The 14,866-nt window shown below is 36.1% G+C and overlaps 1 protein-coding gene across 3 annotated transcripts in view; it reads left to right on the top strand.

The window, feature by feature from the left end:
* The first annotated feature begins 2,113 nt into the window (after positions 1–2,113).
* Positions 2,114–14,866, top strand: part of kcnip4 (potassium voltage-gated channel interacting protein 4) — a 163,570-nt gene continuing 150,817 nt past the window's right edge. For 2 of the 3 annotated variants that reach the window (XM_023347141.1, XM_023347143.1), the window contains exon 1: positions 2,114–2,302. In XM_023347141.1, the coding sequence (XP_023202909.1) occupies positions 2,242–2,302 (61 nt within the window). In that variant the 5' untranslated portion in view covers positions 2,114–2,241. The remainder of the gene's footprint in view (positions 2,303–14,866) is intronic. The other variant, XM_023347147.1, reaches the window with a different exon arrangement.

Below are 14,866 nucleotides of genomic sequence, written 5' to 3'. Positions count from 1 at the left end.
GTGTGTGTGTGTGTGGATGTGTGTGTGTATACAGGAAAAAGCCAGTGAGATTACTAAGCACTGACTGTTCATGACCTGTAGCAACTGTTATGCAGAATCCAGAATCCCCTCTTCGATAGGCGGCACCCAGAGGAATTGTTTGGTGCAGAATTATATAACCCTTGAAACCAGTGGTATATCGAGAAGGCTTCTAAAGATTTATGATGAAAACACAGTTAAAAGACCCCTTTGGTGGTCTCAGAAGCATGGTTTGGGTTTATTACAGCCTGCAGCATGCCAAACAAGCACCACAATAGATATGCATGTGTTTAATACTGTATATTGCAATGGATACAACTGTTTTGGACAGTTTCAGCAAGGAGCACCTTTCAAGAATAAACTTGAATGGGAAAGTGATGCAGAACATTGAGACCAGACATTGCTGAAGAAGAAGTAAATTCAAAGCAGAGAGTAAATGCATCTCTTCTTTTCGCCACGGAAAATAATTACAGAAGTTTATGGACACTGGCTGCAGGCAGCACAAAGTATTCATATGTTTTGAGCTTTTAAACATTCAGATTAAAATCTCAACAGATTTCCAATATTTTATTTGGATTTTACATGATACTGTTGGGTAGTAGAGAATTGATATGTGCAGTTTTCATTTTTCCACAAATAACTTAAAAGTATGATATGTATCTGTAATCAACCCAAATCACATGCAAAAGTGCCTTCAGAAGTTCCACAATATTTGTGAACAGAACAAACCAAAACTGTAATTTTTAAGGACAATATTTTAACTGAACTTTCAAAGAAGATGCAGTCAAACAAATCTTAAAATTGAAAACAAAACAAAAAAATCCCGGTATAACACAAGCCATTTGTCTTTTATTTATCAGATGTTGGGGGTTTGGAAAAGAAGATGTGATCTGTGTCAGTTCTTGTTGCTTATAATTGACTAAATAATGATTCTATCTAGACTAAGAAAATTGAGAACAGTGGACCCAAAAAGTTTAGATTTCCTTTTTTATTTTAAGACAAACATGTCTGACATTCCAGCCAATACTTGGATGATTTTGGTCAAAGTGGCAAAATCCAGGGGTGTCCAAAACTTTTGTCACAGGTTCCAAGATCGTCAAGTAAAGCACTCACAGACCAAAGGTTTTTGGTTTGGTTGTTTAACCATAATTTATGGGGTGTGAGGGTGAAATAGCAACATCCATCCATCCATCCATCCATCCATCCATCCATCCATCTTCTTCCGCTTATCCGAGGTCGGGTCGCGGGGGTAGCAGCTTCAGAAGGGAGGCCCAGACTTCCCTCTCCCCAGCCACTTCTTCTAGCTCCTCCGGGGGAATCCCGAGGCGTTCCCAGGCCAGCCGAGAGACATAGTCCCTCCAGCGTGTCCTGGGTCTTCCCCGGGGCCTCCTCCCGGTGGGACGTGCCCGGAACACCTCACCAGGGAGGCGTCCAGGAGGCATCCTGACCAGATGCCCGAGCCACCTCAACTGGCTCCTCTCGATGTGAAGGAGCAGCGGCTCTACTCTGAGTCCCTAAATAGCAACAAATTTAGCTTATTCATAATAGTTACAGAATTTTGGTAACTCTTTATAACACAACACAAATACTTTTCCATTATGGAAAATATTAGAAGCGTCCATCTGCATTAATTTGTGCTGGTGGGTCAAATTTGTGTCTTTTTGGAACTGGACCCAGGAGCCACTCAGAATCAGTTCAGGAGCTGCAAATGGTCCACGACCCACACCATGAACTCTCTTGGTTTAGGCACAGCTGTAATACAGATCAAATCATATTCATGAGTTAAGTGAGTCAAAATATGTGACAATGCTTGAAAATTGACGTCTTCATACAACCATGAGCTTTATTTATCTTGCAAATTAGGAACTGGAATACGTTTTAGTTTCTAGATGTGGAGAGCTGGTAGACATAACTACTTATCTTGCACCCGTAATTTAAAGTTAAAAGTGGTTTTTACAATGTTTTCACTCACAGTTGACTAAGAACGCGAGTCTACGGTCCAACCAACGTCAACGTCGTCACCTTCCAACGTACACGCCTACCTGTACGTGTCGTGCCTGAGAGAACCGCGTGCACGAACATGCGCCCCTCAACGAAACTTGAGTTAAGAACGAGCAGCAAGTCCTCGTCTCTCATCCGCTCCCTCAGTTTCAGCTTGGTTAAAGCTCCCGTGGCTTAGAAACAAAACATTTTCGACTGGAACCAGTTCCTCTCCTGTCTGGAATGGATGCAAAGAGAGTGGTGACAGTTTCTGCCCGTGTGGATGCTGCGGTTTCATCTACTGGTAGGACAGATGTGGCATGTTTTAACCCCTTTGCCATTGTTATTTATATTATTTATTAATTTATGATCCGTCTGCTGGCTCTAGGCATGCAGTTGGTTTGACATAAACGCCTGTCGGGCACCAGTCACTTTAATATTGCCTCGTGTAAGAAGATCCGTTGTGGGAAAGTTTTTTTTTTTTTAAAGAATTGGAATTTATAAACTCATTTAAAGTACATGTTTTTAATATAAGGTAATTTTCTGACAGGCAATATTAAATTGACCTTTTTGTTTATGTTTTGCTCAGGTTTATTTGCTTCTTAAATTTGGGTTTATTTTCTTTTTTCAATCAATTTTTGTCATGTCTGGACTTTTGCCTTCTCTGAAGAAATAAATAGACAATGACGCATGTTACATTTATGAAGCTTCATGAACTGACTTCCAAAAAAATCTGGGAGTTGGGTTGAAGCGGGAAGGAAACAGGTGTAAGTGATAACGTTAATTAGGAGATGACGCGCCAACAATATGAGCAGCTTGATTGGAGAAGCCATAAAGTGCCACCAACACAGAGAAGCTAACACCCTCAGTGTGCTTATACAACAGTATTTTTAAAATAATTACATGCTTAAATAGCCTATCATGTTATCTGTTATGTGTCTGTTAAGCAGATCCATTTTTGGTCCTATAGGTGCATCTTAATGGGTTGAAATACTGGTGAAAATTTAATTCCTGTATTTCTTGTAAATAGAATAGAAATATCTTATATTGTCCCATAGTGGGTAACAGCTTGAATTTACAAGCGGTTAGACAACGTTTTTATGTTGTATAAAGGTATAGGCTGCAGTACTGCAGTATTTTTGTTACAACTCGTGAAAAAATTCTACAGTTGTAATTTTATTGTGTCATAGCACTGATGCATGATCCAGTTTCTTATTGTGCAACAGAAAAAAGTATTTGTGAGAACTTATTTCTCTTTATTTAAACTGAGGTGCTCAGGGCGTGATCTGCTGCACTCCACAGAATGCTACTTCAAAAATACAACTAATCATAAACGTGACAGTTGTTTTGCACTAATAGTTAATTTCTCAGCGTTGTACAAATGACCTCAAGGTTCTTTTGTATTTAAGAGACATCTTGAAGTTTTTATTAAGGGAACATGTTTAAGTAAACATGCAATATGAGTAGAAATAGAAACATAAATGAAAATGTGAATTAGAAGAAATTATAATCTTCATAAAGCCTAAGTTTAGTTCACAACCAAGACAGAATAGGGTCTGTTTATTTACATGGCTTCATAAACATCATCTCTGTGTCTGACTTTTCTCTTGTTTGCATAATAAAATGCAGAGATGGGTCCACAGTGTCCCAGAAACTCATTAATGTTAAAGTAATAATAAAAAAAACGGGCCCAGCAGCAGAACCCATTTTTTAGGTAAAATTCAGCTTTAATATTAACACTTCTGTGCTTCTCTACGATAATCGAAAGCAACGCTAAACTGCAAAAGAATGTTGTTTTTCATATTTATTTGCTACTGCAACTCAATAATGACATCCTATGTCATATAAAATATGAAACATCCTTGTTTCATATTTTATCATTGTTGTAATGTTTTATATAGTTTGACTATCTTTTAATCTCGGCAAATTATTTGGATATGAACGAGTTTGAAAGTACTTTTTCTGTATATTTGCACACACAATTTGCATTAATTCTCTGATGGTTTCCCCTCTCTGCAGTACTTGGCTTTCATTCAGAAAAATGATGGCTCAGTTAGAGTCCATAGCTTCCCCTGAGGCTCCTCAGTTGTTTCACATAAGCCAGAAGGTAGTTAACTCCCAATTATGCCTGACTCAGGAAAATGTTTATTTGCTCACCTAACTGACTTCTCATTATCTTGTGTTAAAGATAAGAATTACAGATTCAGCATTTGTACCTGATTTGACATTTATTTTGTGCTCTTAGATATTTTCAGAGTCGTTATTGGGAAATGGCGTGTTCTCATTACCAGCAATTACCATACATGTTGTAAAAATGAGAAACAATACTCATTGCATCCACAGATCTAAGTGCCGTTAAGGAGTAAAGCTCGGCAAACTAATGCATTAGTCATGAAGGGATAAATAATCCAGACTGTAAATGTGCACAGTACGATCACAGAGTTGGAGCAAATGAAGACGTCTTGCATTTTGTCGTTTGTTGTGGTTAAATATATTTTGGGTGAATTTATGATTATCTACGTTTTTTTTTCCCTTGAATATCTGTAGTCATTATTACAAAGTTTGCCTCCTTTAGTATGGCCTGCATTGCTTTTTGCTCTTATTCTATTTTCTGTTTGTGTTTCTTATAATTTAGGTGGGAGGAATATCATGAGCACTACAAACTTAGGGTTAAAAACATGAGCAGATGTTTGCGTTTTCTTTTCTAAATCATTGTGATTCCTCAATTCCTTAGCATTTACTCTTCAATATGTCCCACATGGTATAATGGGATAATTTTTTATGCCTTACAACCACCACCTATTAAGATTATTGTTGATCTGCTGAGCCATGAGGTTTGTTACTAACAGCTGCTTCTTTGGTGCAACAGTTCTTTGCATCACTGCCTTGACACTCTTTTAAATCATTATCATAACTTCCATAACATCTTCGCAAGGCATTTCCCTTTTCTGCTGCAAAGTACTGTAATCTGCATCACTCATGATCTCCATGTTCTGTCCTTCATGGCAAACTGTTATCGGTGACTTTCTTTACATATAAATATTTCTTTTTTGTTTGTCTTGTGGCTTTAACGTTCTTTGATTGAAAAGTTTGTGTTGGCAAACTGGGCTGCACAGTGGTGCAGTCAGCAAGAAGGTCCTGGGTTTGAATGGTCTTTCTGCATGGAGTTTGTAGGTTCTCTCCATGCATGCATGAGTTCTCTCCATGTACTCCAACTTCTTGCTGCAGTTCAGGAAACATGACCAAGGTTAATTGATCTCTTTAAGTTGTCTAGTTATGAGTGTGTGTCCATGGTTTAGTCCTTTATGTCTCTGCATTTTCCTGTGATGAACTGGCATCCAGAGTGAGCCCTGTGTCTCACGTAATGGTTGCTGGAGATGGGCACCAGGTTTTGCTTTATTTATGGTAGTTATCCTGTTGAGTAGTGGACCTCTGCCTTTGTCCTGTGTCTTTTCCATTCATGTTTTCATAACCCTTAATTACACACAGGGGTACTTTAGGCTGTTGACTAATTAAGAGACTTTTGAAGCACAGTGGCCGCAGTGGATTTGTTGTAACGGGTAACACAGTAAAGGGGGCTAAATACAGATGGTCACTACACTTTTTGTATCATTTTACTGTATACTGAGTCAGAGTTCTCTGTTCTGTTCTTAATCTTGTCCCTTTTACACTAAAGATGCTTTGTCATCTTATTTCAAAGTCTTTCTTTGATATTTGCTGGTCTTCTGCTGGGAAGCAGATTTTGTTTGCTTTGCTTCCAGCCTTTGTTTGTTCCGTCATGTGGATTGGGTGGAGAGCATCTGCTTGTAAGGACCATCTGCCTTGGGAATCAAGCCATAAAATAATAAGGGAATAAGTAGTCCAAAGTAAAGAGGGTGGACGCAGAGACAAGAAAGGGAGACATGGAGCTGAATATATGAACACAAGCTGGGTGACTGGGATGTAGAACAGATCTGCGAAAGACATTATGGCGATTTTTGTTGCTATAAATGCTCTGAGGTGTGTGAACACTGAAAAAAGTGGACAATCTCAAATGTTTGTTTCCACCCACTGGCTTGTTTATGCCACAGATCCACTCTATTTGCCGACTTTGTATAGAGTGCCAAAAAGTTGGTGCCAACTGGGTAGAAATGCTTAGATGCAGCTTGAAAATGTGTTTCTTTTCTGTTGCCAAGGTCATGCTATAGATGGACTACATTCACTTTGGAAAAAAAAAGGAAACATAACACATTGTTGCCCATTTATTTTTGTCCTGTCAACTAAAAGGCATCTCTAAAACTAGACAGCTACTTCTTAAAATAGATATTAGTGTTTAAAAAAGTCCATACCCTTCCATCTCAAGCTATCCACATTAGTTGTAACATGATTGGTCTAACAGAAAGGTGTCTTTTTTTTTCTTCTCAAATTTGTTGCCATCTTTCTCAGTACATATGGTGTCAAGAAAAACTTGGGTCGTCATCCAGCTTTCTTTTTCATAGTGTCCAATGTTAAGCTTTTTGATTTTTTTTCTTTGATATGCGAGTTTAGTCAAGCAGCTATTTTCTGGTAGTTGATTCCTGAATTTCTTGGATCATTGCATTTCTGACTCATTTGAAAAACATGTTCTTTTGTCTTTCGTAGTTTGAAGTGTGGATAAGAGAAATAGTGCTCTATGTTAGAGGAATGTATAAACTTGTGGGGCTTTTTACACAAGTTTATACTTTCCTTGTGTAAAGAGTTTACGAAGAGTGCAGTTTTTGTGAAGGGTGATGTATATCTTAGCATTTCTTCTGCATGGTAATTCAGGACTCATATTTGTATTTGTCCAAAGCAGCCTTCTTTAGGTTTGGGGAAAATGGCTTACAGTAATGTTATTATTTATTATTGAGGTTATATGGTCTTTATGTGTGCAGCATAATGTCCACTTTTAGCCAGAACTGATAAGAATGTTTTGTTTATAAGAAAATATATTGAGATTATTTGAACATCTGGTCCCTACATTAAGTGCAACATTTTCCTTGAATGCTTTCCAATGTGGAAAAGTATGAAAAAGTACATTTGTATATCCAGACTCTCTTCTATGTTTTAATTTATAAAAACATTTTAGAGAATTACAATCTAAAATAAACAGTTTTATTTGCTGAATCAAAGTAAAAGATGTAATTGAAATGTTTGAGTTAATAGATTAGACTTCAAATATGTTTGCTTGAGGATCTGTGCTATTTTGGAGAACAGGGAAAACTGTACATATTCTAAAAAGGAGCTCACTAGTTGACTGTAAATGTTAAAGGTTTTGGAGCTCTGATGTAAATAAATCAATGGGTCTATTTTAAATATTAAATTATACTTCTACTAAGCTATTTCTAACTAAAGTGGGGTTTTCTAACTTGTGTGCATCAAGAATAGAAAGTACTTGTCAGTGCTAAGTGGTGCTTTGTCAACTTATTTTAAAGTATTTCTTTGATATTTGCTGGTCTTCTGCTGGGAAGCAGATTTTGTTTTGTTTTATTGTCTGTGAAAAGATAATGAAAGTATACCCTGCTGTTCTTAACATACAAAAGCAGAAATTGGCTGTCATTTAGCTTTTCCACAAGAAAATCTGTTTGTAGATCATCTTAGTTTTTTACGTTTTCAAACCAATAGAACGACTTGACCAAGAACTCCTTCATGAAATGAAATGGTGTCATTGCTGAACATCATGCAGGCCATATGTGGAGTCATGAGCGGCCAACTGAAGGGTCCGTCTGTCTCGTCCCAGTAGGCGGGTGGCTCATAAGCCTTTTCTGGAAACTGGTTTCTCCCAAAGTCCATGTCCTACTAGGTGGCTGCCAATGCTTAATATAGATGGCCAACAGCACAATAATAAACATATCTTTGAATCCATCTGGAGATTATGACGTGGAGCACACAAACATGTGCAGTCGTAATGAGTCTGTCTTAATAATTAGGGTTAGTCTAAAAATAACTCAGAAGAAAAGCAGCAAAATGCATCAGTTAATGAAACTTGAATACATTTTTTTTACACTATCGGTAGACTAAATCAGATCTGTGAAAATAAAACACCTAGTAAAAAAGCAAGGTAAAGAATGATCTACTGTACGTTTTTTCTATTCAGTGTGCAAGGCTGCCACCATGTGGTTGATTGTGGAAATACAATGAAGTATAAAGAGTTCTCTTTTTGTTTCTGTTCCTTTTATGTATTCTCTCACCAAGTGCTTTTTATGTTTTTTTATGTTAAAGAAAGCATCTTTCTTTAACATAAAGAAAAATGCTTCTTTCTTGGCATCAAAAATAATCATCTCATCTTCTAATTAGCTTTGTCATTTGTTATGATTGTTGGTTTGGATTGGCTTGTATGTAAAATCAAGCTGAAACTAATTATTTAAAACCGGTTTAATTTGGAAACAGAATATAGAGTTCTGTTCAGCCATTCTAGTTTATTATTTTCTCCCAGTTCAACTCTCTGAACAGGGAAGAAGTGCTTTAGGGTATGGTAGGGTACAATCGACTGCACTGTGAAGCAGCCAAGGCTTCCTGTTATGCCAGATGCTGTTTGTGGTGTTTATGCACTGGATTTAGAGGGTGTATGGTTTGAGACTGTACACATCTTGTGCTTTTTGCACATTATACACCAAGAAATCAGCTGGTGAGCATAATTGGAAAATCAGACTTAGCAATTGGTCTGAAATTCAAAAATCAGATCTTTTTCAAATTAGCAATATATATAACCACTGCCCCGTTTAACTGGTCAAAACACTTTAAGGTATGGGTACAGTTGCTAAGCAGAGATGACTTGTTGTCTGCCATTATAGTATCAGTCAGGTGCTTGAAAATGAAGTTAAACGAAGAGACAAGATATAAGAAGAAGTCGACATCTGAAATTTATTGTTGCTGAAGGAGAGTCGGAGTGAGCGAGACTTTAAGTAGATGCAAAAAAGGCTGACCAGTACAGTTACTCTATTTTATCCGGGGGTTTTATGAACCGTCTGTCAAAAAACACACTGGATTTGGCAGCATTTCAGAAATCTGAAATACAGACACTGCTGGTTTAGTAATTCTTACTATGCTAGTCCCCAATGTAAGATGCAAGACAGTTTAAAATGTCAGCCTTTTGTCATTGATTAAATTATTTACAGCACAGCACATGTTCGCACAGATAGTTTGACTTTGTCTCTTTAATCACTATTTTTAGCAGAAAGGTTTGAATGAATGCTATTCCAGTATTGTCTCATTAGAAAATGGGCATTCAAGATTGTAATCTTTGCATCTCTAAATGATGCGGTTTTGTTGGCCTATTCGTGTTACCCAAGTGAGTTGATCTCGATTAGCAGAAAACCAAAATGGATGTTATAGTGTACAGAGTTTAATTCAATACATCAAAACATAATTACTTTTTACTGCAACTTTGCACTTTTAACTTTGCTTTGTTGAGTGGGTACTTGAGCAAGTTAAATAAACTTGAAATTCTGCATTAGTTGCTTGTATAGTGCTTTATGGCACTCCAAACAATTAGAAATGGTAGGCAACTATCCTGATAAGCCTGCATTAGCTATGCAGTGAGAAACAACTCGCCCCTTTTGTTTAATGACCTGAAAATTAAGTGTGTCTCCTGAGAAAATGAAAGTGACCTTACAACATAAACCTCTGGATACGATAGGTCCTTTTGTCTGCTTGACTACCACACTGACACGCATCCTTTCACAGAAAGTGGCCCTGATTCCCTCTAGACACTTGTATAGCCTGTGTACACGCTGACCGATAAAGACTCACCGTTATCTTCAGATGGCAGACACTGTGGTTCAATAATTTATGGAGACATTCCAACACATTTTTTACAGAGAAATCTGCACACACTTTGCATACATGTCACCATTTCACTTCAATATTTGTGCTTTATGTAAAACTCTGTGGTAATGTTTGTTAACTTGTCTCTTTTATGTAGTCTAAATTAGGTTGTTACATTTGCTGTAGTATTAGTATACTTTGTATAATATACCAAAATAAGGCTTTTTTTAAAAATTGCAGAAGAAATGAAATAAACCTATATTTGCTTCCCCAAAATACAGATGTTTTATTCAAAAGAAGATGAACTGAGTTTTGAATGTCATCAAGTCATTTTTTAATTGAAATCACAATAAACCACCAGTAAATAGGATTATATTTACCAACTGAAGGTCCCTTCCCTGAACTACTGCATTACAGTTTCCTTAATCCCTCAGGCTGCCTCCCTCATGTATTCTAATTTTAGCTTCATCGTCATTGGACAAGGGCACGGTCAGTGTGTGAGAAATCAGGAAGAAACAGGTGTGTGTTTGCTGAAATATCTTTCTCTGACTGCTAGCTGACCCAGTAACTTTGAACCACAGGGACTCTACCCACCTTCACATTGGAACTAGGAAGTTTCATAGAAAGGAGCAGCTTGCTTCAAGTAATTGTAGAAGAGAATAACGAGCGCTCTGGTTTATGGCTCCCAACTGTGCTGGGTGTTCTGCAGTCTCTGTGTAATTCATGTGGATTTTATAAAAATTCATAAAAGGCTTGGAAAGATAAAGCAGCAGTTTTTAAAAGTTTGCAAATTCATTACTTCATCTGTTCTGTCAGATGTTGTCAGTTTACATTGCAAAGAGCAAAATGTTTAAAGCTCCAGTAGGTAACTTTTATAAACAGTATGGTTTTTTTTTTTACATATTGTCTATTTTCTATGTGTTGACTGTATAAGAGAAAGATAATCTGTGGAAAAAATCAAGCTCCCCTGCCTGCCTTTCTAGTTTTTCGTAAAGGTAAGTTGTCGCTATTAGCACATTGAGTAGCAAGTACACAAGCATGATTGACAGTGGTGATCTTTCTCCTTGCTCTGATTGGTTGTTTCTGACTGGGAGCAGATGGCAATAGGAGCATCAGAAGGAGGTGGAGCAGCTTGATCTTCAGGTATTAAGAAATTGAAATTATACCCAAAGTCTAAGTTTCAGAGAGACACTGATAGAAATTTCAATCCAACTGACTTTCTAATTGGGCAATGATGCCAAGAAAGCTCAGTCTCAGTTAATTTTTTAATTTTCCTTTTTGTTTCTATTTTTTCTTACATAATTGCTAAAATATGATATTCACTCTTACATCAGTTGCCAACTTTATATTTACCACTAAACTATGCTCAGACTGAAAGTTATTTCAAAGACAAATATCTGTGCAATTTGCTGGATGGATCATATATTAGCCTACTATTACTGAAGCAGTACAAACATTTGACCAGGAACAATAAGAAAACTCAACTTTTTAGTAAAATGAGCACCACAGATGCCCTGCCACAAGCCAAGAAAATTACATCCATGTTTATATCCTACCCAATCTTATTTCATCTTTCTGACAAATTACATTTTCTGAGGATTTTTATTAGGCCAAAATAAAAGTTTACTTCCCAGAACCCCAACATTTTGTTTCACTGATCCATAAAATTCCTTACTATTCAGATAATGAGTAAAAGAAGCTAACTATGTTCAGTAAAGTTTTCAGTGGTCGTTAAAGATAATAGAGGTGAGCATGTTTATTTCAGTGGACACTTTTTGGTTTATCTATCAGTAATGGCCTCTGTAATGAGCCTGTTCTTTATCCTGGATCACTCTCTGAAAATGCACTGATTGTTTTAAAAAAAAAACTTTTGTCTTTTGTCTGCGTTTTTCATTCTTTACAATGTTCTACATTATTAATATTCTCCAAATCCATCTGTGGATTCTGAGGTTTAGAATCCCCTTAAATTCTTACAAATAGTTAGAGGTTAAAAGAAGGAACTATAACAAGACTCATAGTATGATGTTACTTTAGATTACTTGTTTCTTCTGGAAGATGTTTCTAGTGTTTATACTTTTCCTCAGTACTCTGAGAAAGCTTTTTAACAAGGTGAACTGCAGTTTCAATCAGCATAGAAAATGTGCTAGATTGTTTTTCCCCCTCTACAGTCCCTGTTGTTTATGCACAGATATAGCAAGAGCTTTCATATAGAACACAAACATTTCCATTACGCATGAGCTGCATGAATTGATTTTAAGATAAATCTTGTAGGTGGATATCTGTATTAGAGAGGCAGTGGAAAAGTGTGGAGGAGATCCGAAGCTTCACTCTTATTTCTCTTACGCAAACCACAAAGCATCTTAAGGACTGCTGTTAGCATCTAATGTATGTGGATTATATTTCAGGAATTTTTCATTGGGCATCTTGAGCAGGACAGACAATCAAATCTGAGAGGATGACTTGTGATTAGGGCTCCACCCCACTTACATATTTGTAGTCCGTTTTAGTCTGCATGAAATATGCTGTAGTATGCCTGACTGGATGTGCTGTATTGCTTTCTGGTTCAGCATGTAATCTTTCAACCAAGCCTGGTTTTAATACTCATCTTTGCACTGATGGTGTTCTGTTGAGAGTTTTTAATGGCTTTATTTTGGCAGCAGGCTCTGGTGATTGTTTACTACTTATTATCTTATTGCAGTTAACGGGTTTCATTACTGAGAGTCTAATTTCCACATCTCTCCTGTGGTTTAGGTACTCACTGATAAGTCTGTGTTGGCATAATTGGACCTGCTGCTACTTCTTTAGTGTGGTTGAGTGCCTTTAGTTAATTTTAGTTGCATATATTGTTATTATTATTATTGTGTGTTTGTTTATTTTATTTATTATATATATTTGACTTTTTGCATGGGAGTTGCAATAGAAATTTTGTTGAATCCTGTTCAATGACAATAAATGCTATCTATCTATCTATCTATCTATCTATCTATCTATCTATCTATCTATCTATCTATCTATCTATCTATCTATCTATCTATCTATCTATCTATCTATCTATCTATCTATCTATCTATCTATCTATCTATCTATCTATCTATCTATCTATCTATCTATCTATCTATCTATCTATCTATCTATCTATCTATCTATCTATCTATCTATCTATCTATCTATCTATCTATCTATCTATCTATCTATCTATCTATCTATCTATCTATCTATCTATCTATCTATCTATCTATCTATCTATCTATCTATCTATCTAATATCACCCTTGATTTCACTTGAATACAAAATTCAAGTTTTTAAATAGTAGAGGTGTGAAGACAAATCCAGCTTATTAAAAGATATGATGCACAATAAAAAAAAATTACGTTAGCAATATTTTCTTAAAACTAAGAATACCTTATTTTTATTTACATTTTTACATTGTGAGTTGGAGTTTGAAAATCACTCATTTGTACATAAAATCCATAGCTGTTGTAGAATAATCAAATTTAGGTTTGACTGGTCTATTACTGTCCTTATGAATGTTTAATACAGAAGTGGTCCTTTTGTCAGTCAGGATTTGAAAATGCTCTTTTTCTGATATTACTAATTATTTAAATATTTACTTTATTTTAAGTTGAATGTAAGCTAGAGATGAACAAACACACACTAAAAAAAAAATAATAGAATCATTGGTGGTTTAGTTACAAATGTCTTTTTTTCTTTCAGATGTCCAAGATGTTGCTAGATAAATTATTTAAATTGGACTTATTTAATGCTTTTTGTAAGAATGTACTGTTGAACTTAGTAGTTTACTGCTTCACAACAAAGCGGCCCAAAAACTACTTCCTGTTTTTCCTCAAAATAAGAGTTTCACATGTGGATGTAACATGATGCCAAGCTGAAAGCACTCGCCTTCATATCCTGAGCTCATAATAACAGTTTAGACTTACCCTCAGGGCATTCCCGGAAAGCTTTGAGTTGTGAGCAGACAGAGCCCATGAATATTACTGGTATGCAACATTAAAAACTAGTAGTGTTGTTCAGATATGTTTTAAGTCAATTTCATAAAATAATATATTGATCATCACTAGGATTTTTTTTTCAAAAGTAAAAATAATTTGAATTTTGTAGGCCTTTGTCTCTTAATTTCTGGTCTGAATATGTGATTCTGGTATGATTTTTAAGTGGAGCCTAGAATTGTTGACATACATTCAGAATGGGTTATTATGAAACTATTTTTTTATTTTTCTCAAATTTATACATAAAGACCATGCATATTGCATAGTTTGATTGCCAGTGTGGGGTATAGGAAATTTTTAGGAGAAATATCGATCTAATAATTACTACCAAAGCTAGATCAATCTACAATGAATCTTTCACAAAGGGCTTAAATCTCATAGTTTAAAGAGATTCACTAAATCCATTGTTGGAAATGAGAAACCAAGGGAAACATTGTACAACATTTTGCAGTTTCATGTTAGGACAATTTTAAAGTTGTCAAAACAGCTATAACCCACAGCACATTCCAAATAAACTTTACTAAACATTACTTTGTATAGAAGAAAATGACATTGCTATTGAGTTTGAATGTCTGGACTTGAGAGTAAAAGATACCTGGTTTACAGTTGATATGTTGTGAGCTTGGGTGGTCTTAAATATCAGTGAGCTGATATCAGCTGATGCTTGTACATAAATAATTCAGCATTTGGCACTAAGCTGTCCAGGCCTTTTCAATGCCAGTTTATCTTGCACATTACGACACAATGAACAAAATATCTGTACATACATTCATCAGCCCACATCCCACAACAAGGGACCAAGCAGTTCAGTCTTGTCCTGCTGAGAAACTGTGGCTGCATTCCCGATTCCCTGTTCAGGTTCCCCCCCCCACCGTCTTCTCAGGTACAGAACATCCCTTGATCCACTCAGTGGAAGCAATTAGAGAATCCTGCTGTATCCTGTTAAGCTTAACTATTTATCAAGGTACAGGATCTGATGTTTGTGAATACATATACACTCAATGCCATCAAACAGTCATAATTGTATTGCTTACAAACACGAAAAAGAATGTGAGAAAACTGGTTACATGATCACTTCATTGGTTTATTATTAAAAT

The sequence above is a fragment of the Xiphophorus maculatus genome, chromosome 14 (genome assembly GCF_002775205.1).
Source record: "Xiphophorus maculatus strain JP 163 A chromosome 14, X_maculatus-5.0-male, whole genome shotgun sequence".
Classification (NCBI taxonomy): domain Eukaryota; kingdom Metazoa; phylum Chordata; class Actinopteri; order Cyprinodontiformes; family Poeciliidae; genus Xiphophorus; species Xiphophorus maculatus.
The sequence above is the reverse complement of the archived record's forward strand: the minus strand, read 5'-3'. Positions and strand labels throughout refer to the sequence as shown.